The sequence below is a fragment of the Bombyx mandarina genome, chromosome 28 (genome assembly GCF_030267445.1).
Source record: "Bombyx mandarina strain Sakado chromosome 28, ASM3026744v2".
Taxonomy (NCBI): Eukaryota; Metazoa; Arthropoda; class Insecta; order Lepidoptera; family Bombycidae; genus Bombyx; species Bombyx mandarina.
The window spans coordinates 10,357,090-10,384,619 of record NC_143233.1 but is presented as its reverse complement, the minus strand read 5'-3'; the positions used below and the strand labels follow the sequence as shown (position 1 = coordinate 10,384,619).

Here is a 27,530-nt window from a genome sequence, read left to right as displayed (position 1 = left end):
TCGAAGTATTTTAAATAAACCAGAGGGTAAATTAAGAGACAGGTATAATTTGTTATAAAGCGATTTAATAAACAACAAAAAATATTATATCTGAAGAACTGTACTATATCTAAACTTTTAAAATTACAACTATAAATGCATTCTTAGCTATAAATACTAAAAAAAAGTATTATTAACATTATAATATTGCAATCGAAAGCAATTTTAAATTATTATTTTTATTTCAATAATGAGTAGTTTAAATACAATTATAATTACTAAGGTACATCCTATGCTACTTCTACAGGAGATCTAACTACCGCATTAAAAATATTTGGTGAAAATATCTAACAATATACAAATTATAGCCCAGTCTTAGTAGTCACAACTCCTGAATAATACCTTATAAATAATACATATCAACTTAGTGACAAGTTTCCAGAACTTGGCTCTACTTAAGTCCTTAGATTCAAGGAACAACTAGTATCAAATTTAATAAAATCCTCTCGAAATAAGTAAATACATGAAAAAATGTTTATAAAAGTTATTATGCTATATCAATTTATAGAATCAAAAAAGGATGAACAACAATCTTTGTGATTATTAGGATTAACTCCTATGGCAATATTGTTTTAATTTATTATCTGTCTATCTTGATGACATGATAGTAGAGTGACGTATTGACGTAACATAATTATATGATTAGGCCATAGATTATACACTTAATATATTTGAGAGATTAGGCTGTTATCATAAAATTGTGTCACTCTACATATATTTTAATTATAATAATCTTCAGTAGTTACACTTTGCAAAATGTAGCAATATCAGCAAATACTTTGAATTATTACAACCATGGCGTTTTATTTTATTCGGTTTCCTTAATGCATGTGCTTGTCCTTAATGTCACATTAAGTAACATGATTTAATGGCGGCACGAGTATAATTTTTCAGTAGACAATTGCGGCTATGACTGCTGCACAAGTAGGCAGTCAGGTTTACAACGACCGAATTGAATATGCCTCTAAATGTTTGAACTCATTAAGAAGTTCATCTACCGGATCAAATTGAACCGAATTACAACTCGTTGTTCTGACGGCGCCGGACATACCTCGCGAAGTAGTCGGGCCTCCAGCACTTGCAGGAGCCGGGGACCAGGAACCAGTCGTAGTAGAGCCTCACCTGAACGGGAGGTGGGAACTAATGTAATGTTATGTAATCATGTATTACTGGTGGTAATTACTGGTGGTAGGACCTCTTGTGAGTTCGTGCAGGTAGATACCACCACGCCGCCTAGTTCTGCCGCGAAGTAGTAATGCGATTCGGCTTGAAAGGTGGGGCAGCCGTTGTAACTACTTGAGACCTTTGAACTTATATCTCAAGGTGGGTGGTGCATTTACGTCGTAGATGTCTATGGGCTTCAGTAACCACTTAACACCAGGTGGGCTGTGAGCTCATCCACTCATCTAAGCAATAAAAAAAGTTGAATACCTGGAAGCAGCCCATGTCGTCATGTCCGTCGCAGTGCGGGGGCTTCTCCGTGCTGGGCTCGGCGGTGTACTGCGAGTACTCCGGCTGGAAGTTATTGAGTTTCAGATTCACGGAAACTATCAGACTTCAAAATTATCAGATCTCACATTCAACATTCGTTTATCTCTCAGTCACACCGTACCTGCGGAGTCTGAAGCTCTGTGGGATAGTGTAACTCAGCGACGAGCAGGGAGACCCAGCGAGGGGAGCTCAGACATCCACCTTCTAAATAATGACAACGGGACTGCATGCACCTGAAGATAAAAAAGTTAAAGGTGAAATTAAGGGATATTCAATTCTCATGTGAGTCATACAAGAGCTCGTAGATTCAAAACTCTACGCCTTCCGTTGTTTTAGCGAAATGTTCAGCTGTTGTCGTTGTTGCCAGCGCGAGCGACGGTCGCATCAAGTTGTAAGCTAATAAACATAAGCACGTGTTGAACTGTGTCGAGTGGCTGGTGGAGTACCTGGTGAGCTCGACGGTCTGCGTGAAGTACCCCTCGTAGGGTATCTGCACGACGTAGCGCCAGACGCCCTGGTAGTTCCGCGCGAACACCGGAGTGGCGTACTCCACGCGCGCCGGGCACGGCGTGGGCGGACCCTGCACATACCGTGGTCCAGACTCTCACTATGTTACGGTATACGGTATACAGATTATAATTAAATCAGACACAAAACCATACCTCATATCGATGATGCGGTGCTGGTACTCCCGGATCCTCACGTCTCTCCACTGTGGGAGTTTCGTTATCGCCGTTGATGGCGCGATACAACGTACAGAAGCTGTCAATTATATGAAGAAAATATTTATAACATTATAAATCCTAATAAATAACTCCTGTTCTTTCAATATATTTACTTAGTTCCAGCGAACGTTAATGTGTAAAACTTAAATTTAAAAAAGACGATTTTCCTGTGAGGGACTATCTGTTGAGGACTGTCATCCAATGCTCTTATTGTCTAATAGAATGAGTAAACCGCATGGATGTAAAATTCTCCGCGCAAAACATTGCTGACCAAATCTTGGGTCAGTTGTCAATAATGTAGCTTAGTTCCAGTCGCACTTAATTTTTACTAATATTCTGATTGATGATAGATATCAATTGATTGCGTTATTACAAACAGAAACGTTCGCATCATCAAAACATTGATTTATAAAGGAATTTATTTATATACCTTGTTTTAAAGTGCAACAAGACCCCATTTTATTACCATTAATTTGCCAAAGAATATGATTCTATGCAGCCCATAACGTGGATGTAATATTGCCTTATCATATTATTACTATACAAAACAAATTTAATTTACTCGAAAGTCAATTACCGGTTTCAAATATCGAAACCAATAGTTCACTTTATTATGGTGGTATTTAAATGGACCACTTCATTTTTATAGCATACTACCTACTATGCTATAAAAATAAAGTGGACCATTTATGATGTGATACCACCGGCAAAAAGTCGAAAGAAAAAATAGTCGACAGCTAAAAATTCGGATAAGTCAACTGTCAGGTAAGTCAGGGTAAAGTCAGCTGTCAACAAATGACAAATCTTCAAGTTTTAATTTTAATAGTTGAAAACTATGGTTGAAAATTCGAACCACTTTTAGGTTAGGATAGATTGTAGGAATAAGAACTTATTCGTAAAATTTTATCTGAAAGTGAATCATTTTTATTAATGTATCATCTTAAAATATGTCTTCAGCTTTAATCAGACAGGCATTGGAATTTGTCGACCCAGAAGGTTAAACTATTACGAATATGAATTAAAAAATATACAATTTACTTGTTTTTTCTCATGTTCTTTTTTTTTCTAACAGAACACAGCAAACTAAAAAAGCGCGGTAAGAAACGCTCGAGGTCTGCAGGTCAAGGTACATTAAATAAATTATTTTATTTGGAAATTGATAATAATACTTGCGTCATAGTCTGTCATATAGTTTTACGATCTTATTTTATTAATAAATTCAGATAAACACGATGGTTTCTAGATAATTCTATCTAGAAATTGATCCTGCAAATATTCATTGTTGACATTGGTAAGTAGATAAGATCGCATTATATACATATATATAAAGAATGGCACCTACATTACATAGCGTGTCTATTTTAAGTATTGTGAAAGTCCGATAGTATTACTTTTTTCTATAATCTCGAATTAGCAAATTAACAATCCTGATAAAAATAACCAAATTATCAACAGATAGTGTAAGACATTATCAAAGTGTAACAACACGAAAACCAATCTTAATTCATAAGATAGAAGTAGCCATTACATTGGCACAATTGCAGTCCCAACTTATCCCACCATTATACATATTAAATTTAGTAACCATCAACCATCAGTGAGAGTAATGTTCCATTTGTTGGAATGGTTTTAAATTTGATCATGGTTTGCCATATTATACTATACTATAAATACAGTGGTTATTTCCCCTGTGTGATAAATTGACATACATGGTGTATGGTGTCAGCTTACAATGACACATCTTATCTCTTATGGGTGTTTTAAAGTAGAACCAGAAAATGTGCTTTATCATTCTTTGATTATTTAACCATCATAATAATATTATGATTGCCAATCAGCAATTACTAGTGGTAGAGAATTTATATACTTGCACCTGACCAACCTGACCACTTATGCCACGAAGCAGTCATATCTTTTGTTTTCAAGGGTGGAACCCCCATATACTACAAAATTGAGATTTAGACCTCATGTTTCTATAGGGGTGGAGATGTCCACATTGTGATGTCTATATTCTGTTGTAATGACTTACCACCAGGTGGGCCCTGAGCCTGTTCACTTGACTATGCAGTAAAAATATTTCTGCCATAAAAACTTTCTCCTTCCAGCAGTACCATAACTAGGAGGTATGATTTAGGGAGGAAGGTAGGAGATAGATTTATTCAGAGCTACCTACTTAAAATTCAAATGTTATACTATGTAGCCAATGAAAATCAGGTGTTTTTGAAACCATAAAATGATGTTCACTGTCTCTATGGTTGTTCAAAAATTCAGTTGAAATAATCTCCTGAATGTGCAGAATACACTACAATATTATAAATTATATTTAATCAAAATGCTTAAAACAAAAAATCCTCAATGCCTTCAACTCAACAAATTGTAGATTGGCGTAATCTCTCTTTCATTAAAAAAAGCTAACACTTTTTCCGTAAATTGCAGCAGTTCCTCATCCATACAAAAGTAGAAGTGGAAAAACAAACAACACAACTAATGATAATAAAGTTGACCAGAATATAAAAAAGTTGCTAGTTCTTTCCGAACCTGCAGCAGATCCCAATATTGTTGAAAAAGTAAGTTGCTAATATTATTACACAATCTAAGTTTATTTATATCATAGGACCATTATGTGTGTTTGACTTTCTATTTTCACGCATATAACACACTGTCTTTTGGCTGCTATACTGATATTCCCTGTACTATGGGAACGGGGGACTGATATGCACAATTACATTAGTTTGAATATTATTTATTATAAACATTGATATTAAGCACCCAGAAAAGAACCAAACAAATCTGTTTGTCAGAGAAATGTTTGACTGATATTGGAATCTAAGTCTCACTCATGGAGCTAACTGCTTTTCCACTAAGTAATATTGATATGTTACCTGACTCTTCTACCTGCTAGGGCTGTTCTGAGCTTGTATGGATTGTTAGCTGTCAAGACATTTTGCCCAGAGTTAAAAAAAAAGGTACCCCTACTAAAGTTAATAATTAAGTTCTGTGACTCTTTAAAGTAATGTCACTCTACTAGTGACTCTGTAATTGGTTATGTAACATATACTACATAGATGGCCACTTCTCAACAAACAATAGTTTTGTTCTCCAAGTATATTTTTTATTGTACCTAAAATTAGTATTTTTGTTATATTTGCATATGGTTTTTAGTTTGAGAGAAGAAAACTTTTGTAGTTATTATTAAAAGTGTACCTCCTACATGCAGAGATCTTAATGAGAACTGCAATGTCACTAATGCTTGATGTCAGAAATTAATTAATTTCGTTTTTCAATTTACTTTCAGATTATACAAAGGGCTAAAAAGCAAAAACCTTTACTTGAGAACACAGAAGTGAAAAAAGGTAAAGAAAAATCCATCCTTTTCCCTGAAGAAAAACAATCATTTCAAGACTTTGAAAAAGAATTGTTTTGTAGCTGAATTACATAATTATATTAAAAAATATATGTATATGGACATTCCTGATGCAGTTGTGGGAAAATTTATATTAATTTCTACGGCCACTCTATTTATTTTGACCACTCTCTGGATAAACACATACCCATTTTTGGACGAAGGTAGGTTTTTTGTTCCAGTGAAGGCCTTATTGGATAAAATTTTATTGATTTTAGGCTGTATGCTCTGCTCTTATTTATAGTGTAACACTTGATGGCGCCACTTTTGTACATCCTTCCGTCTTGCCATATTGTATGCGGTGTGATAATGTGTGTGAATTAATTATTAAAAATAAAACGTATAGTTCAAAGAATTCTTGTTTATCAACATAATCTCAATAGGCCTAAGCCTGATGTTATGCCATTTGTTATTATACTTATGGTTCTCAGAAAATCCAGAGGCACAACCTGATGTTGCCTTCTACTCCATGTCTTTGCATTCACTTACTTTTATATATCTCGCCCTGACCCGATTGTCTCATCACCTTGAGAGATGTCAGGCTTCAAACTAGAATGCATCCATTAATTGCAAATCCATTATGTGAGAGACCATTAGTTCAAGGGGAATAACGGATGGCAGAACAACAGTAAAGGAAAACACGGACAAAACTAATTTAGTATTTTATTAGAACTGGCCATATCACCTATCTTAAATTTTTAATATTTTTTTTTTTCAGATTCTGCTGTTTATGAATTGATCCCAAATCCAAAGTGGTTTCTACTATTCTGCGCTGTTTGGGGACTGTTCTTCATAGGGGGCCTAATGTCCTTCACCCTGTACCACATTTACCCTTATTTATAGATCTGAGCCACAAAAAATCAATTCAATATCGTACAACAAACTTTGTACCACCATCACCAAATTTGAGCCAAAATTCAAATATGCCAGGCAAAGATTGGATCATAATCGGCATTTCCGGGGTCACTTGTGGCGGAAAAACGACCCTCGCCAATAAATTAAAGAATGCCCTAACACCAGTCTACGTGTTTCATCAAGACAAATATTTTTATCCTGACGACAGTCCGAAACACATTAAGTGCGAAGGGTTAGACCACAACGACTACGATGTGCTGTCGTCGCTGGACATGGAGACCATGTACGATGACATCACGAAGACCTTGAACGGCGAGGACAGGTCGCATGCCAACCGTTTGGAGGGAACATCCACCGTAGCCGGTACAAAGTTCTTGGTGATTGAAGGTTTCACAGTGTTAAATTATAAACCTATTATGGAGATCTGTGATTTGAGGTGAGAATTTTACCGTAAATATCAGTTTTTAAATTAGTGTCTCTAGATGTTGAATATTTACTGGAACTGGTATTGTGGTTCTCACATGAATGTTCTACTAGTACCTTATGTTTGTGCAAACAGCTACTGATGCATAGGGATGTGACCTCTCTCACAGAAGTCTGTGGCATTAGTGAGAATGTGTTATCGACTATGTTACATGATGTGCTATGAACTGTTCAATGCTCATGTAATGGAATAAAATAAATTCAATAAGCTACTAAAATGACTAGGCTAGCTACAATTTGTTTTTAATCTTCACTGGTGTTAGTTCAACAGTTTTATTGCACGTGCTTACTACTGCAAAATTACTTGTTTTTATGATTACTTTATGTGATAACATAATATTCAAAATATTTTGTTTCATACTGACAATGAAGGAAAAGGAGATTTATTCCACAGTACATACATTGTACATATTATGTAAAACAACAAAGCTTAGCTAATTATTTTAATTACTATTTATCCGAAAAGTTTTAGTAATGTTTTGTTTCTGCATGCGGTCTAAAGCAATGTGTTGTGTTTGTTTTACAGATACTACTTCATCCTAGAGTACGGGGAGTGCGTGTCCCGCCGCGTGCTGCGACTGTACGACCCGCCAGACGTCGCCGGGTACTTCGACACGTGCGTGTGGCCGCGGCACTTGTACTACAGGGCGCAGGTAATGTGCGACCGCGGCACTTGTACTACAGGGCGCAGGTAGTGTGCGACGGCGGCACTTTTACTACAGAGCGCAGGTAGTGTGCGATCGCGGCACTTTTACTACAGGGCGCAGGTAATGTGCGACCGCGGCACTTGTACTACAGGGCGCAGGTAGTGTGCGACCGCGGCACTTTTACTACAGGGCGCAGGTAGTGTGCGACCGCGGCACTTTTACTACAGGGCGCAGGTAATGTGCGACCGCGGCACTTTTACTACAGGGCGCAGGTAGTGTGCGACCGCGGCACTTGTACTACAGGGCGCAGGTAATGTGCGACCGCGGCACTTGTACTACAGGGCGCAGGTAGTGTGCGACGGCGGCAATTTTACTACAGAGCGCAGGTAGTGTGCGATCGCGGCACTTTTACTACAGGGCGCAGGTAGTGTGCGACCGCGGCACTTGTACTACAGGGCGCAGGTAATGTGCGACCGCGGCACTTGTACTACAGGGCGCAGGTAGTGTGCGACGGCGGCAATTTTACTACAGAGCGCAGGTAGTGTGCGATCGCGGCACTTTTACTACAGGGCGCAGGTAGTGTGCGACCGCGGCACTTTTACTACAGGGCGCAGGTAGTGTGCGACCGCGGCACTTTTACTACAGGGCGCAGGTAGTGTGCGACCGCGGCACTTTTACTACAGGGCGCAGGTAGTGTGCGACCGCGGCACTTTTACTACAGGGCGCAGGTAGTGTGCGACCGCGGCACTTTTACTACAGGGCACGTTTTGTTGTCGTTTCAGATAGAGCAGGACCGGCGCGTGAAGTTGCTGGACGCGACGCAGCAGGACTCGTTCGAGGTCGTCATGGCGGACATCGACGCCCTCACGAGGTGAGCGCCTCCGTGCGCCCCGGGGCCACGAGATTGTCGGCCACAATTAAATGTATCAATATAAACGGTATATCATCGCAAAATCAACCTTCGTATGTCCGCACAGAAGGCGCATTGACTTCAGTCCCATGAGGTCGCTAGTTTCAATACAAGTTTTTAATCAAATTTGAAATTGAATTTAAATTGATGATTACGCTGACAACGGCTCCCGCAAATCTTGTTGTGTCACTGTATTGGGTGCTACAGTTTTCAAAAAAATATGATATTTCATCGGTGGTCTATAACGACAATAATGGGAATATTCGTTTGGCAGGCTATCGGTCCTATAACAATGACACTGTCCACAACCGTGCGCCGGTTGATAAATTACCTAAATGTATATCTAACGTTTCTATTTACTTTTGTAATAATTTTATATGGTTAAATTGTAATTTAATTATTATTAACGGAAAAAAAAAGAAATATAGACGTTCACTTTGTTATAATTATTTTAGTTTTTCATTAGCATCCGAGGCTTACTTGATTGTTGTCCGCGGACATCATCACGTCAAAGGCTGCTGCTGCCCACCTGATAGTTGACGCACGAGGTTCATTGTAATGACACGAACGTAGCCTTATTGCCTCATACAAATTATGTCGAAATGTAAAAATACCCACAGAAATCGTTACGGAGTCAAAATGTTTAACACTTACAATAAAATTACAAAACAAAAAGTTACATGAGACAAACGCGCAATGTAACTAGCAGCTCGCCGCGCCCTGGACTCGCAGGGGTCACTGACCCGACCCTTTTGTACTACACATTGCTCGCCGCAGAATCACAAGAGCAAACTTGTCTAAACAATTGATTTAGTCTAATTAATTAAACCGCAGTTAATATCTAGAAGATAAAATCTGTCTGTGCTTTTTGAATTAAGTTAAGTTTGAGTTATTTCATATTACTTTAGCGTACAGCGAGAACAGTAGAGTATGGTCAATGAATGAGTTAGAAGTAAGAAGTAGGGCGGCCGTGTGCGGTACTCACATGCCGCCGCCGTCGCAGAACTTCTTGCTGTCCCTGGACCGATGCTCGAGCGGCAACGAGCTGCTAACTTCCTCCTCCACTGAACGCTTCGACCTTTCTTCCAGTCTGTATTACATTTAACAATTAGGTACTGGTGGTAGGACCTCTTGTGAGTCCGCGCCGGTAGGTACCACCGCCCTGCCTATTTCCGCCGTGAAGCAGTAATGCGTTTCGGTTTGAAGGGTGGGGCAGCCGTTGTAACTATACTGAGACCTTAGAACTCGTATCTCAAGGTGGGTGGCGCATTTATTTTGTAGATGTCTCTGGACTCCAGTAACCACGTAACACCTGGTGTGCTGTGATCTCGTCCACTCATATAAGCAATAAAAAAAAAATCCCTAAACACTGAATAGAAGAATAGCATTTCCTTTTCGACTGAAAGGTAAAGACTAAACTATTATGACAATATTGTGAGTACGAAACATTTTGTTTGTACGATGTTAATCTGTAAAGAAACTATAATAATATAGTGATTTATCGACACGATTGTAGCGGGGGTAGTTTGAGGACGGGAGAGTGATAAAACCATGTTTATTCTTGAAATATATCTCATTGGTGTCTCATCTCGTATATCTCAGTGATGGGTGGCGCATTTACTTTGTAAATGTCCATGGGCTCCAGTGACCACTTAACTCTAGGGGGGCTGTGAGCTCGTCCACCCATCTAAGCAATAAAAAATAAAAACATGGCCAGCCATCAGCTTTAACCAGTGAAAGGGAATCATCGTGGGCCGGACACATAGTTTCCCGGTTTAATAAACAATTGTAGCAAAGACCATTTAGTAAGTTTATTTTAGAAAAAGGGTTTTACCACCAGCCCCGGCCCAACAGTAGGTACGTCCTCTAGTGCTCATGACTAAGAGGCGGTTATTTTTTTATTTTATTCATTGCAATATGTCTAAAAGCTGGTTCATTAGTTCGGGTTGAACATTGGTCACACTGGGGAGTACGCACCGTGCGGGCGCGGGGGCGAGGCGCGCGACGCGGGGCAGCGTGGCGTCCGCGCGCAGCACGGGCAGCGTCCTCGACAAGAACCGCAGCGTGTGGTTGCGAATCAGTTCGCTGGAACACGTCAACAATGCATTGGCACCGTCTTCATTGCTATTCATACCTCACAAACAGGTTATACATAATATGATTAAAAGATAAACCTACAATAAACAGCTACAAACACAAGACATCGGTTTGAGTTTCATTTATTTTCTATAAACTGATGGTTGAGTTTGCCGCGTCACCAATGAAAACTTCGAAAGTCTCGTATAAAAAGAGTCTTTTAATAATTATCAAACAGTCTCAAACAAAGTCCACCTTCCAAACCATCGTCTGATTAACACATTTCCTTTTGTGGCCGAATGACACTCAGTGGGGCTCTTTCAAAAGACCTCTCACGTGGAGACTTGTGAACGTAGACCCGGCAAATGTAGTCAAATTGGTATTATAAAGTTTACTAATTTGGAAAATAAAAGTTGAAAGCCCATCTGCTAATACCACAAATTCAGTTTCTGTTTGCGATCGGGCCAGTTTCTTTGTCGAAGTTGTTTGGTATTCGGGTCCAGGGTTGTTCTTATCTCATGTGTATTTCGGGTACACATGGGATAACTGACAGTTCTGCGCTTAAAGCATTTTGTGATTCAATAGCGCTTGCTGTTCCGAATCTATTAAACCAAAAGTAATGAGTATCTTCAATACTTACAAAGGGTAAGGTTCACCGCGATGGTACTGCCCCATGGGGTTGCGCGGTATGAGGCCGCGGTTGAGGTCGCCGCACAGGTTGTCGGCTGACACGTGCGCCCGCCCCCCCTCCTTGCACTCGTCCGACACTTGCCGGTACGGGGGGGGACGCACTCTGCAACACGACACCAGCGGTCAGAGATGACTATTTCTAAGCACTGGGTACTCCCGCACACTTACAGACGTTCTACGTTTACTTGCACTCGCTCACAGCGTCACAGCGCAGACCTTCGCCATGATCGTATCCTTGTCTCACGTGCGTTGCTGTAGATACAGAGACGAGTTCGCGTTCTACCAGCAAGAACATTGGACGATACTCCAATGAGAATGAGACGTGTCGCTTAGGATTACAGTAATTCGTCTGCAGCAGTGACCATAGTGTGCGGAGGAAGCCGAGGGCTGAGGCTTGGAGCCGACTCTGCCGCCTCTAACGTACGGAGCGTGGTGCAACACCAGTGGACTCACCTGGGCGGTGTGGCGTTCGGTGATTCCACAAAAGCATAGTATCCTTCAGGAGGCTCTTCGGAATTAGAGTCCAAGTCGTCATCCAGTCTCGGCTCTGGTGGCGTCGAGGTTTCGGGAAGAGCTGCCGATAGTACCGCCAGTAAAGTCTGGGAACAATAATTACTTAGTACGTTAATAATTACTGAGGAATTGCATTCAATCAACTACCGTCGTGTCTACAAGACATTCATAGCTTTTGACAGTTGGGTGTGAATCTCGTGTAGGTCTAGGAATCGCTACACAACGACATATTGATTTTATCCAAAAAGCGAATTATAGGATATCTCCATAGATGTAAACGAGGCCTGAAAATATTTCGATTATAGACTATGGTACAAGTACACAAGAGATTCGTGAAACGAGCCTATTATGTCAAATTATGTCTATTAAGTTTTGAATAACACAGCAATATTCCAGTTTTATGGAGCATAAAAGAAACTTAAAAAAGAAAATGTTTTTAAGCAACGTAGACTGTGATTTCAAAGATACAAGATATGTGCAATGTGAACATTTCCTCAGCATACAGTATTTCAGTTTCAAAGTATGGTTAGCGTGCTCATGCAATAGAGAGGTGCCTGACGCTCATCACACAACTCCATTGCGTTTGTGGGCCATAAGCAATATATGGTTTCATTTGTATTCGTACCAAAATAACAGCCAGACAGTACTCTGTACAATTTCGTTGAAAAGGTGGTGATGAGGAAGCAAAGTATAAAATTAAACTTTTTTTTTATTATTCCTTATATGGGTGGACGAGCTCACAGCCCACCTGGTGTTAAATGGTTACTGGAGCCCATAGACATCTACAACGTAAATGCGCCACCCACCTTGAGATATAAGTTCTAAGATCTCAGTATAGTTACAACGGCTGCCCTACCCTTCAGACCGAAACGCATACTGCTTCACGGCAGAAATAGGCGGGGTGGAGGTACCTACCCGTGCGGACTCACAAGAGATCCTACCACCAGTAATTTAATAATTTACGTCATGAATTGAAGCGCACTTAATTAGACTTTTTGCTGACGGGTGTGCCACTGTAATTTCGTGCCTAAACCCACTTCCGTCTGTCCTCCGATTCCGCTCAATTAACTCCTACAAAAGAAAATACTTCCACCCGTAATTTCACATCAAATTATACCATAGACCTATATAGTAGGGACACGACATATTGTTCTATACGTACAATTGCTTATATAAATAGCACCCATTTTGAAGGCACATACATAAACATATATCTATCTCGTTCTTACTCAGCACTTTAACTCGCAGGAAAACAATATAACGGTATTTCAGTGCGTACATAAAATGAAACATGAATATACGTAAATATCTCCGTCTCCGTCTAATGAGGCCGAAAATCCGCCATGTTTAGCGCGCCAAATGTCATTGTCACGTCAGTTCGGCCGTCTGTTTTGGGTTGTACATTATTTATTGACTTTGATATCGATTTAATATGATTGATTATATAAAATTTCATAATTTATGCTTAAAACATACAAAAATAATAATTAAAACGTATTTTATAGGATCTCAAGAAAGTCGATGCCCTAAAACTATTATCTATATGTATTTAAATTCATTATGGAGCCCTCATCCGAAAAATCAATTTTTCGGTCGGAATCTATTGATCATGACACTAATCATAAATACCACTTTAAAATATGTCATCAAAACATATTTAGACATTCTGTTTAGATATTTCGGGAAAAAGGCTACCGACAAAATCTCTTCGGAACTATTTAAATAAAATAGTTTTATTCCGCAGTGAGTAAAACACTATTGTAAATTTGTTAAATATTTAATAATTAAGTGATTTTAGAGAGGAAGTCACAAGGAATGACGTTTGTAATTAATGAGTAAATGTTCTGTAGGTGTTTTTTTTTTCACGCGGTCCCTTGATAAGTTTAAAATTTGAATCACTCTCAAGCGAAAGTGATTCAAATGGTGCGGCGCACCTTCCTTGGGGTGCGCTGCGGTAGTATGTTACGGACTTTAGAGTCAGCAAAACAATTAAAATAGATTGTAATAGTCTAAGAAAAACACGTACTCAAAATACGATAACATTTAGCATGCTAGAAATGGGCTGATGGCTTTGAACTACGCCATATCTTTGTGTTTTGCGAAAAAACGACAACTTTATAAAATCAGTGTAGCAACTTTTAAAAATCATCATATCGTTTACTTGGCAAATTCGAAGGACGAACTTGTCTTAGATTTCACCCATCTAAATCATATCATATTTGCACATAACAATATACCTACTTACTTCCCATTAAAGTATAAATTCTACAAATAAATAATACTCAACAATATTTAAAATAAAATGAGCCAAGAACGTTTATCGATAAAACCTGATAACATTGAAATCTTTTGTACCGCACTAAAGCCGCCATGTTTTGTGGCCAGATGACGTCACAGTGGCACGAAATTTTGGTTGACGTTTCATTTCCATAGGTTTCCTACTTCATTGAATTATACACAATAACTGGGACACGACCAGACAATGTCTAAGACAGAGACAATTTAGTTTTTTTTAATGTTCAATCGGCGCCGATTTCTATAGGAAAGCGCTCGTATTGTGGCCGGTTTTGTTGAAGGAATAGGTTACGGGCACACGTTTGCGCCATTTCGAGAAGGCGGCACGACATGAGAACCCTTTTGTCGTGGCCGCTGGAAACTACATACCCGATCCTGTAGACCGAATGGTAAACAGTCGACGTCGCCCAAAGCACGTCATTACGGATCCTCCCGATCCATTAACGGTGCTTTTAGGCACCACAAGCACCGGTCACCGTCCTCGTCGAACCCGTCGCTTGTGACGAAGGGCTCGACGAGCGAATTAACCCCTAGACACAGCCCACTGAGTTTCTCGCTGGATCTTCTCAGTGGGTCGCGTTTCCGATCCGGTGGTAGATTCTGCGAAGCACTGCTCTTGCTAGGGTCAGTGTTAGCAACTCTCCGGTTTGAGCCCCGTGAGCTCACTTACACACGTTAGGGTGAAGCTGAAATAGCCTCTCAAGGCTATCAGCATAGGTAGGGGAAAAAAAGGCACACGTGTAGCTCTGAGTTTAGGGCTGTAACTAATAAGGTGTAATTAGGGTCGTCGCTCGTCAAATTCAACTTTTCGTTGGCTGTTTATCACACTGGAACATAGCGCAGTTTTGGTAGGAAAATAACTACTAGTATTAGACACGTCCTGCTAGTTTTACTAGGTAATTGTGAATACGCTAATAAGATAATCTAATCAGTAATCTCAGTCAGCGGCAGGTGTCGGTGCCTGGACTGCTTTCACAACTGGTAGGTACCTGTGCTCTCTATATTTAGACGACATACATTCAGAGTAATCTGCAGTAGTGGTTACACTGTATATTTTATTGAAAATTATCATGGTAATTTAGTTGTATTAGAGCGTTTTAGCTCAATTACCTTCGGTGGTTGTGATGGTTGGTAGGTGGTTTTAAATAATGTAAGTAAGTACACTCCGTACACAAACACAAACAGTTTATTTAATCACATACACACAAGAAGTTAATAAAGAGAAAGAAGGAGTGACAAGCACAGAGATAGGTTAAACAACAACAAACAAATTATCGAAAAATAAATACTTTTTGTCCGAACGATATGATGTGTAAAAAATTCCAATCTTTGTTTTTTTTTTGTTATTGTTATGTTATATTGTTGTATATATTATGTGTTGTGTAATTTATATATTGTATATAATGAATCCAAAATAATATTTAATAGTTATGTGGAGTAAGCCCACAGTAACTTTTACACTTTTTATGACCGTTAGGCCTATTCTCCCGCGCGGATGGGTGCACCACCCTGTCTAGTACTACCCAGAAACAACAATCTGTTCGAGTTTGAAGGGCGAGGCAGCTGGTACACCAAAACAAGACTTAAACTCACTCCTACTCTAAAAGTCGTCCGTAACCACGAAAACTGTAAAATATTCGAAACCTCTGAAATTATATATTGTTATACGAGTATGATATGTTGAAAAATAGTAAAAGTGGTTTTTATAATGGCGTAATTATATATCAGCTCCCGAGTCACGACTGTTGAGTGGCAATTTTTTTTCTTCAAACAGTCAGGCTAAGCCGTGTTACGTTAATAGTGGATGTGAATCCACTGGCTGTATTGCCAGCGCCTATAAACCGGACATAACGAAGCGAGTCTGAGCCGAGGATGCTCAGACTCGCTTTTACTGGTGGTAGGACCTCTTGTGAGTCCGCACGGGTAGGTACCACCACCCCACCTACTTCTGCCGTGAAGCAGTAATGCGTTTCGGTTTGAAGGGTGGGACAACCGTTGTAACTATACTTGAGACCTTAGAACTTATTCTCAAGGTGGGTGGCGCATTTACGCTGTGGATGTCTATGGGCTCCAGTAACCACTTAACACCAGGTGGTCTGTGAGCTCGTCCACCCATCTAAGCAATAAAAAAAAAAGAGGATGCGTTGGCCGCATTCCTGAAGGCACTCGAAAGGATTTCAATTAATTTTCTGAGGATTACAAGTTAGAAACCTAAATATATTAATCGTAGGTCTACACTTCAGACAAGGAAAGGGAAGGTAACAATAATTTTCACTAGAAAGGTCCGTAATATTTTCTAAAGTTTCGCGGCATAAAAAACAAGTAACTTTAATTATGAATAATTAAACATAGTTAAAAAACGTTGTTATCCTAAATTACGTGATTAATTATATGGTTTTTTATTTTACTTGCAAATTAACCTTATTCTGGTTTTTATTGCCTAAATTAATAAGGTGCGGTGTCGCGCGGTAGTCGTTGTACTAGAAACAAAGTTACTGGGTTGGATGCTCTTCAAGAATCACTTAGACACGCACGCGAGGATGTGATGGATCAACTATAAGAATGTAGCAGAAGGTAGTGTGTACCAAAAATAACTCCAGAAGCTTTGATATACATTTTTAGGAGATGTATTCCTAATTAGACGACCCAAGTTGTAATAAAAGAAATATTGACGAGAGAAACTGTTACTAAAAATTACCTTCTTTTTTTTCCTTAGATGGGTGGACGAGCTCACAGCCCACTTGGTGTTAAGTGGTCCCGGAGCTCATAGACATCTACAACGTAAATACCGCCACCCACCGTGAGATATAAGTTCTAAGGTCTTAGTATAGTTACAACAGTAGCGCCCCACCCTTCGAACCGAAACGCATTACTGCTTCACGGCAGAAATAGGCGGGGTGGTGGTACCTACCCGTGCGGACTCATAAGAGGTCCTACCACTAGTAATTACACACATTATAATTTTCCGGGTTTGATTTTTATTACACAGTGCTATTCCTTCACCGTGGAAGTCAATCGTGAACATTTGTTGAGTACGTATTGCATTAGAAAAATTGGTACCCGCCTGAGATTCGAACACCGGTGCATCGCTCATGACTATTACATCGGACGTCGTATCCTTTAGGCCACGACGACATTCGACAAAAGACTTGAATCTTCTGCCGTGAAGCATCGTGCGTTCCAGTTTGAACGATGCGACAGAGGCAATACAATTCATAATTCGACCTCATGTCCAGAGGGTGGCGGCATCCACGTCTATGAGTTCCGATAAAAGATAAATAATTCTGAATTAGTTAAAAACTGGGTAGTTATTATTAATGATTATTTAATAAGTTTTCTTCGTGAACTTAGGACAAGCTGTCTTTTAGCGCCTTACTAATGTCACTAATAGACGATTACAAGGATTATAATGTTAGCAATAGACGTAATGGGGAATGTACTCTTGTAGCTACTAAATTAATAAGCTTCATTCGACGAGTCTTGGGGTGTCTATTTATATGTAAGAGTTAGGCATCAGTTCCCAAGTTTCCGTGTACATTTGTGTAAATGAGTTCAGTGAGCCGGTCGCGGTCTGGTTCTCGGTAACGGAACTCTGCGTGTGCATCGGCTACTACTCGATGTAGCGGCGCATTTAGATCATACTAAAACATTTAACTCACGTACGAATGTCGAGGACCCGTAACAACATCAGAATATGAAACTGCTTACTTCCAGTGTGCAGCATGCAACTTCAAGTGGGTTATGGCGGACCCCGCCTATTTCTGCCGTGAAGCAATAATGCGTTTCTGCTTGAAGAGTGGGGCAGCCGTTGTAACTATAGACCTTAGAACTTATATCAGCATTTACGTTGTAGATGTCTATGGGCTTCAGTAACCACTTAACACTAGGTTTTTTTTTTTTTTTTTTTTTTTTTTCTGTCAGGAGGAAATCTCCGGACTTCCGCCCTTCACTGGAGATGGAGGGCGGGGCATGTCGGAGTCGAACCGACTAAAACCTCCTGTCTCTCAACAACCAACGTCCAAACCTCGCATGAGACAAAACTCATGAAAAGGCAAAGGGGGGAAAGTGAAGCGCTTAGTGCGGAGCACATCTCTCCCATCACCCTCCCCCGGACTGGCGGTCGTCGGCGCCACGACCACCAGCCCTCTCGGTCGGCAGGCTATCCGAAGCCCGCCTACATGGCGCCGGTTAGAATGGTCTATCCTACGGAATACCCCGCTGGGTCAGAACCAGCGTGGGTTGAGGATAGCCGGCCTTCCATCACCCGGATGCTCATGCATAAAACACGTGCAGAGCAGCTTGCACGTCGTCTTCTTAGGCCTCCTTCGCCGGTCCCCAGGCTGACATGTGAGGGAGACCCGAAACACTTAGAGGGCCAGGGCTTGGGCGAGATCCGCCTCCCTGGCCCCCGCTCGACGGCGGCGGGCCTGTGCGTCTCTCACGCGCCCCGCCGCCTCCTTCTGCGAGATGGTGCACTCGCAGAAGTCGAGCATCGCCTTCCACGACTCGTCGTCACCGAGCATCGATGCCACAACACTCGGCAACGACAAGTCGTTTCCTATTTTTGCGACGAGGACACGGCGCCACCGCTCCCATGCGGGGCAGGCGACGAGCGTGTGCTCCGCCGTGTCCAAGTCGCAACCACAATGGTGGCACTCTGCCGTCGGCTCGGCTCCAATCCGGTGCAGGAACTCACCGAAGCAACCATGCCCAGTGAGCACCTGCGTGAGCCGGAAAGTGAGGCGTCCTCTGTCACGATTCACCCAGTTAATAAGAACCGGGCGAATCGCCTCGACGGTCCTACGACCAGCCGAAGGATCGGCCAGCCGTCTGGACCATGACTCCAGCACTTAACACTAGGTGGGCTGTGAGCTCGTCCGCCAATCTAAGCAATAAAAAAAAACATTATAACGCTCAGCCACCGGGAAACAACGCATTATTGTAACTACAATAGTATTCTAACTAGCGACTCTACTAGTAGTTTGGTTTTGAATCCCTTGACTTAACTCCACCGGGCTGCAGGGCGGGATCGATGGAGACAGTTGGTTGACGAAATCGGACGGAGTCACGATCCTCAGCAGTGAGGAACCGATCGAAGAGAGGGAGACTTAACTTTTACAATATCTATGAGAAGACATGGGATGGATATAAACATCAGTTATAGGCAGGTTAAGCTAGCACCGGTTAGAATAACGTGGAATAATTACAGAGTTAGAACAAAGAGTTGATTACAAAGCATGGATTAATGAGGGTATAAGGGGTGGAGCCAATGACATGACCGCCAATAGAGGGGGTAAATGTTAAATTATATCTATGTAGAACCTCCGCAGGTGCCGGCGGAAAATTAGCGCCGCAGTACCGATAGTCTCGGTACTGTTAGGCTTTGCTGAGCCGGTAACCGTTTCCAAGTCTTGTTATTTTTCTTTTAATTTTTATTTCATTTTTAGTAAATTTATGTTTGGAATAAATGTTTATTATTATTATTATTTTCATATGTTTCCCCTTTCTCAGTTCAGTCTGTCGACAGAGCCGGTGGAACTGTATATACGGGCTTTTGGCCAAGTAATATACATTAGTTATGAGTTAATAATTATGCTAGTTTTTATTGCGTGTAGTAAGTTTGGTTTTCTTCAAGCTGCATGAACTTTCTCACTATTCTGCATGTATTTAGGATAGCTGCCTTTTGTAGTGAAATAAATATGTTATCTTTTAAATCTAGAAGCTTTAAGCTGTTGTGGATGTGGTTTGGGACAACTCCAGTGGTTGAGATTATTATTGGGACTATGTATGCTTTTTTCTGTTTCCAAATTCTAACTATTTCTTCTTTAAGTTCTGTGTATTTTGTCATCTTTTCTGTAAACGTTTTTTGAATGTTGTGGGTATTCGGGACTGCAATGTCAATAATGTAGGTGACTTTATTGTTTTTATCTTGTAAAGTGATATCCGGTCTATTGTAGTGAATCGTCCTATCGGTAAGAATAGCGCGATCATAATAAAGTTTACAGGAGTCATTTTCAAGAACGGTTTGTGGTTTATAATTGTAGTACGGTGTGTTTGTATTTTCTATCAATTTATGTTTGAGAGCCAGTTGTTGATGGATAATATTAGCAAGTTGGTTGTGTCTGTGAGTGTAATCTGTCTGTGTAAGGGTTGAACATGCTCCAGTTATGTGCTGTATGGTTTCTGGCTGGGTGTTGCATTTGCGGCATTTATCGTCTCTAATAGTGGGATCTTTAATAATATAATATATTATTATTATTATTATTAGACAACACTGAATGTGATTACAAAAATCTTAATTTAAAATAATGCGTTGGACATACTACCAAGCCAAGCGTAAATCAGAACAGAATATAATTTCTCTACGTTTTGAAACAGTAAATGAAACACCGAATATAAAGTTTTTATCTTTATTTTGATCACAAACTATAACTTTTACTCATAAATAAACGTGAAAATATGAACAAAACGAAAGCGCAAGTGACCTGGATGCCGACGCGGCGGCTCAGTACCTACTCGACTTTGAGCATTCCGTATTGTGAAATATAATCACGCTAAATTGCCGTTTGTGGCCAGATTTTTTTATATCTTTTTAGTTCCGTATATACTCATCATATGTGCTTACAGCCCATGTAATACTGAATTAGGGATTCTTTCGTTTTTTATTTCCCGAGCAGGCGGACAATCTTACGGCCCACCTGATGGTAAGTGGTTACCGTCACTCATGGACGTCAGCAATGCCAGGGGCAGAGCCAAGCCGCTGCCTACGGCTTAATACTCTCCACAAGTCTCGTTTGAAGAAGGACATGTCATAGCCCTCAGGAAGCACCGTGGAGGGGAGCTCATTCCAAAGCCGGATGGTATGTGGCAAATATGATCTATAGAAACGCACTGTGGATGAACGCAGTGACTAAGTAGTATGGATGAACTCTACTCCGGTGGCGGGCGGTGCGATAGTAAAAACGAGATGATGGTATTATAGAATGCTGAACGACGAAAGGAAGATCTTCCACTGAGCGGGTGATGTTTGCTCGGTAGACCGACCGTCCGAATGTTATTATTCGAAACTTGTATATATGCGAGCTTATCTTGAAAATGTCGTAAGCGAGATTCAGGCATCTGTCAATTATCTTGCGTTGTATGATGGCTACCCGCCACAGTATCATATCAAACAATTCCTCAGAGCATTCCCCATCGAACATACGGTACAAAATACAGAGGGAACCGAAGTCCCTCCGCAGACGCAGAGGTTCCAAACGATCCGTGAGAATGAAATTAAATATTGTTTGTCTTTATTAATATTTGCCTAAAGCGCAGTCTTGGCGAAATCTGCACTGAAATATGAAACCTAGGTCTATGGAAATCTGTGATTATAGAATTTGACAATAGAATCATAATAAAGTACAAACTTATAATTTCAATTACATAAAGTCGAATTTCGACTACTGCGGGACCACTAGTAGTTATAAATCTTATATCTTTAAACGAGCAATTTTTGTATAATATATAAATATAATCTGAATCTTGGGAACGGCTCCAACGATTTTCATAAAATTTAGTATACAGGGGAGTTCGGGGGCGATAAATCGATCTAGCTACGATTTACTTTCAGAAAATGTTGTTTTATTCGTGTTTTCAATAATCAACTTTATCTATAATTTTGATTTTTTTCTTTAAATAACCAGTTCATATATTTTTTTTATTCTGTCGGTAATATCGAAAAATATTATTCACATTTCATCATTTTATCAATATGTTATTCGTTTTTAAATATAATTTCTAAAAAAAACACAATTTATCAAGTTATCACAATATTAATTCATAAATGTACATTATTCATAATGGTTCTACGAACAAAATACCAAAATATACTCCATAAGGCTTCGCTGACAGCACAGCTTAACTGATAGCCAACGAAGTTGTTTATTATAATATTTCGTTACGATCAAAATATCGTAGAAGCTTGAAATCGAATATTATCATTAAATACTGCCGTTGGCGTTAGTGGCAGAATTTTTAGAGCGGTTATTATCTAGTACTATTAGTACCTACCTTAAAAGCTTAAACGGAAAGTTTATAACAGTGAAGGAGCATTCCGTGCCGTAAAAGTTACGACTGGTGGCCGGCCCGGTGTGCTGTTGACCGCGTTGTGTGTCCCGGTGCCGCGTCCTTCACCCGGTTACGAACCGGCGGTCGTCAACCCCAACACATTCCGTTACTCTTGTACAATTTACTTAACATTACTTACTATTCATCGATATTAATAAGACCCTGCTGTTAAGTTGGTAGGCGCGCTACGGTTCGACATTCTGGAGTTTTTTTATGTTTCGTCGTAGTCTTAAAAAAAGTTATTCAATATAAATATTGCTGCCGTGAAGCAGTAATGCGTTTCGGTTTGAAGGGTGGGACAGCCGTTGTAACTATACTGAGACCTTAGAATTCATATCTCAAGGTGGGTGACGGCATTTACGTTGTAGATGTCTATGGGTTCCGGTAACCACTTAACACTAGGTGAGCTGTGAGCTCGTCCACCTATTTATACAATATTTTTTTTTATGAAATATTTTAAATACAATCTTCCCATACAAATTGCTTGAAGGACACGGGCAGGCGAAGTGAAGACGACAGCGTCTGTTAGTTATACTAGTTTCATGACCTTTATTGTATTTAGGTAGGTAGGTATCTGATTGAGTTGTTTATCAGAGTTTTCTATAAATAAATAATAGCGACATTTCGCGTAATACGTCACATTAAAATTTATCTTTGTAATTAAAGGTGCATTTTATTTGGTATTATTAACATCAACAGTTAGGTGTTTTTAATTGAACTTCAATTATTTTTACTTCTTGGAAATAGCTCTCCTGTACAGTTGCAAAAATGTCTCTTATAGTCGCAAATAGTCTTTCAACTTTCGATCGAAAACGGTCACTTGTGAAGTGGAGTCTGCCGTTGGAGTGGGGCTCACAGGGCTCATGATTACTCATGGGAATCATAGCGGTAGTTCACAGATATTTTCCCGCCGCATCACAACTGTTTCGGAAGGAAAACGGCTGTTGCATTTCTCTTTAGAAGAGATTCGAGACTCGATAGATGACATCTAGAACTGCCAGAAAATATTGTTGCGGCCTATCCCATTGTCATAATTACTGTGCTGTGTACTGTTTGCACACGCACACGGCACGTCTCTGACACAGATGGATCATGAACACGTTCAACAAGTGAGTTCTACATTAGCCTCTCCGCATTCTTCGCAGGTGATTCACACTTGTTTATGCTTTACATCATCCTTTTATAGAACCCCGTTAAACTTTCACACAACGATTGATTATCAAATTAAGCACACGTTACGGTTGACTCGGAATGAGCCGTTAAAATAGATATTTTAAATAACAAAAGGCCGTATTAGGTAAACGCTTTATATGGATAGAGACATATTGATTTTTGTTTTGTTTTTAAAGTTCTTCAATACCGTATGTAGAATAGAGTAAAACTGTATTCGTACTGTGAGCAATGTCGATCGCTTGTGGCTTTGCTCGTTATATCGTGTATGATTTTTACCCCTTTTAGTTTGGTATGTATATCCATGTTTATCTGTCTTTAACGGAATCTTTGACCGTAATTTTCACTAATATCAAGTCATCCGATTCACTTGTAAATATTCCACGCGTATCAAGAACCGATGAAAATACAATAATTTTATAACTTCGCTCTAATATACTGACCAGTATATTAGAAACCAGTCAACAGGACTAAAAACAGATAAAAATAATTATTATTTCGATTTGTTATTTATGCGTCTTTTTATTTTCATCTGCATATATTATTGTCCTAAATGGGCTTAAATGGACTGCGTGAACGAAGATATACAAGAGAGTGAGATGTGAGTGCAGACAATGGCAGAGATGACGTATCATAGGCCTTAATGGAAAAACAGCACTTAGCATCGACTGCTCGTAGTGGGACTTGGGCAAGCAGAATTGTATTAGTGCACACCGCAGAGAAAAACTGCTCGAGGTGGAAGAACACGCTAGCAGGTCTATCTGCTCATAGATACTCATAAACATGACAAGCCAAGCATAAATAGAAAGAATGCTGCTGATGTAACCTAACAATACGATCTACTATTTCTTGTGGTTTTGTTATTACATTAAATTTTTTTTGTTGCTTATATGTGTGGACGATCTCACAGCCCACTTGGTGTTAAATGGATACTGGAGCCCATAAACATCTACAACGTAAACGCGCCACCCATCTTGAGATATAAGTTCTAAGGTCTTAGTATAGTTACAACAGCTGCCCCACCCTTAAAACCGAAACGCATTACTGCTTCACGACAGAAATAGGCGGGGTGGTGGTACCCACCCGCGCGGATTCACAAGAAGTTATCTAGGACATGAGTGAGAATTTGCTCCGCCCACTGAGGGCAGTGTGCTTAGTGCGAGCTTATTAACTTCTCGATCGCGTAAAAGTTAACTCAAATTTTTATGGAGTCGGAACAGCTTCCCATCGTTTGCCGCTAAGGGCGCTGTCCCAACTCAATACAAATATTAAATTTAAACACTACTCGTAACCACACTTGTCTCGCGCATCGCGTCACAGAGTGTGAAGACTGTTCAGGGCTTGACCCGAATCCAAAATATTTAAATTCCAGATGCGATTTCTAGATTATCATTCTGATTTGCTTTTACTGCTTACTGTATTTTAAATTAGTGAGTCGAGGCATGATCATTTATGGGATTTTCTTTAGTCCACTATTTCTTAGTCTTGCAGCTAGGAAAAGTTTGCCTGCTTATTACACAGAAGCTACCAGGGTAATCCACTTCGTTACCAACCCAAATAACAAAGAGCAAGTACATCAAGTACGCAAAACTACTAAGCATCGCAGAGAATCACCAAATCTATGGTGCACCTTCGATCACACGCCAAGAGAGTGAGAAGGTCTGAAAAGCGATCTCAAAATAGTGTAATGTGGCCGGGGACAATTGTGCAACAAAATAACACATTAGAAATTTGTAAACTATTATGTGCTTTTGAAATGTCGTCCATCCCACAGTTGGCACAGAAATGAAATCTTATAAGGCGGTGAGTCGGCGCAGTACCGTTTCTCATGCATACCGCATGAGGTGGACTCAGAACTGTGACCGATTTAACTGGGACATATCACGAACCATATGTATGTAGCGATACGAATAGAATTATTGTGATTCGATTAAAATGTTCATGTAGAATAATTGTATATTGAGATGATTTGATTGTCGCTTGTATGAAGAATGTACTTGTTAAAATTTGTATTAAACTATAATGTTTTTCTAAATCTTCTATTAAATTGTTTTTTCTTTTGCAATCATTGCAGGGCATACTGTAAGCCCGTAGTGTAGGTAGCAGGTGATAGGTACCAGTATCTTGCACGTTCCAATGTAGTGAGTGGGACAGCCTGTGGGACCACCCAACTTTAACTTTGATCTGACATCACCTTGTGACGACTACGGACTACGGTAGATACAGTTAGATGGGCCGTATAATAAAAATAGAAATGTCCGACTGGCAACATGCAATCACTGTAATAGAAAATCCCAATTGTCTAGCAAAATGGTGGAGGTCGTCGAGCGCTGAGCGGACTTGCACGCGCCGTAACTATTAGTTCCATTAGACAAATGTCACAGAGAAGAGAGCCACTCAAATCATTAATGGTCGTATTCTGACGGATTGCCCAGAACTCCTAGGCCTCCAAAGAGACTAGCTTCTTCTGTTTTGTACGTTCAGTACAGGACACTCTTAAGAGTTGTTTGAGATGGTTTTTTTTTATTTTTATTGCTTAGATGCGTGGATGAGCTCACATCCCACCTGATGTTAAGTGATTACTGGAGCCCATGGACATCTACAACGTAAATGCGCCACCCACCTTGAGATATAAGTTCTAAGATCTCAGTATAGCTACAACAGCTGCCCCACCCTTCAAACCGAAACGCATTACTGCTTCACGTCAGAAATAGTCAGGGCGGTGGTACCTACCCGCGCGGACTCACAAGAGGTCCTACCACCAGTAAAGGGCCTCCAAAGAGACTAGCTTCTTCTGTTTTGTACGTTCAGTAAAGGACACTCTTAGGAGCTGTTTGTGATGATTCCGTTAATTTAGTTTTAGCGTCGGGTCACTAGGCCTGCGGAGACAGTTCGTACACGGTGCGATCCTAGTAGATACGTTTTGCCCTTCGATCAACAATAGTGACGAGATAAAGGGACATTATTAATTTATCGGGCATAATTTTTGCAACTTTTGAATATACACTGCGGCATTGTAAGACGTGTTTACATTAGATGTGTTTCAAGTGAAATAATCAAAGTAAGAGCTCACATCTCAAGTGGGCTGTTAATTAACGAGACGTATTTATTGCACCGACCTGATATCTAGTTACTATTGTTGATCGAAGGTTTTACCGAATCCATTAAGCTCTAATATGGAAAGCTCGTCCCTCTCAGCCCTATCACTTAATAGCTCTCGTCAGTAGGTAGCTCGGCCCAGTCATTTTCGTAGATATCAAATGAGTATTTCTTCCTCGCTGTAACACTGAGGACTGAGATCCGGTCCTCAGTACAGATAGATGGTAATTGTTGGACGACCTTACTTCTGGACTATATTAGAGGCTTGGCATGACAAAATGTGAATACTATGGGTACCATTTTTAGGAATAATATATAACTTATTATGTACTTACAAAATAAATTAATAACCATCTCGCCATATTCGCCAACGGAGCACGATACACTGACAATTAATGTTTTTGTTAACACAAAACTGGCAAAACTAGTCAAAGTATTAAAAAGATTTTTCCCGCGCTAGGTCACTGTTTTTTTTTCTTCTTCGTTTTATCAGGCAACGGTGTCAACGGTGCGTTGAGCCTGTACCTCTGATAATGCTCCACTGTGGATAGCGGTGAGCGGTGAACGGGACATTCCGAGCACAGTGAAAGGATACCACAGAGAGATATTACGTAGACTTTTGGTTAGTTAGCTTTTAGTTGCGCTCTGTATATTTCTCAAAATTGGTACCCTCATATAAAGGATAAAAACAGTTAATGTCACTGAAAGAATACTGCCCTTTGGGGAAAGAATACTGGGGCGGGAGGCTTTTTGGTACTTTTCACGAACTTGAAAAGAGGATTACTTGAAAAATTGTATTTATCTTTTTGAGATTAAATTTTTTTTTTTTCTGAAGGTATAAAATTGTTATGAAAGATATTTCATATCGTTTTAGAATTATTATAGATATTCGAGCTTCAAACGGTTGTTTAGGTTATGGAAAAAATAAATAGATTTTGCCGCTCTGATTTCTTTAGCACCAGTAAAAAATGCATTTCAGTAAATCGACATTTTCTTTTACGCTTCATAAATACAGTAAAGAAAAA

General features: G+C 40.0%; 2 protein-coding genes across 2 annotated transcripts; one reads left to right on the top strand and one right to left on the bottom strand.

Annotated features, from left to right (window-relative positions):
- Window positions 1–45: 45 nt before the first annotated feature.
- On the bottom strand, window positions 46–27,029 carry spz6 (Spaetzle domain-containing protein 6). The gene is made up of 10 exons (XM_089739078.1): window positions 26,841–27,029; window positions 11,773–11,918; window positions 11,270–11,422; window positions 10,531–10,638; window positions 9,539–9,643; window positions 2,193–2,292; window positions 1,977–2,110; window positions 1,652–1,763; window positions 1,471–1,554; window positions 46–1,161 (listed from the first exon to the last, which is right to left on the bottom strand). Exons 1-10 carry the CDS (start codon window positions 26,865–26,867, stop codon window positions 1,057–1,059), a joined length of 1,074 nt encoding a protein of 357 aa, XP_089595204.1. The 5' UTR covers window positions 26,868–27,029; the 3' UTR covers window positions 46–1,056.
- LOC114246862 (nicotinamide riboside kinase 2) lies at window positions 5,682–9,002 on the top strand. Its single transcript, XM_028179580.2, has 4 exons — window positions 5,682–5,822; window positions 6,377–6,949; window positions 7,523–7,649; window positions 8,426–9,002. The coding sequence occupies exons 2-4, from the start codon at window positions 6,582–6,584 to the stop codon at window positions 8,516–8,518; spliced, it is 588 nt and encodes a 195-aa protein (XP_028035381.2). The 5' UTR covers window positions 5,682–5,822; window positions 6,377–6,581; the 3' UTR covers window positions 8,519–9,002.
- Window positions 27,030–27,530: the final 501 nt, after the last annotated feature.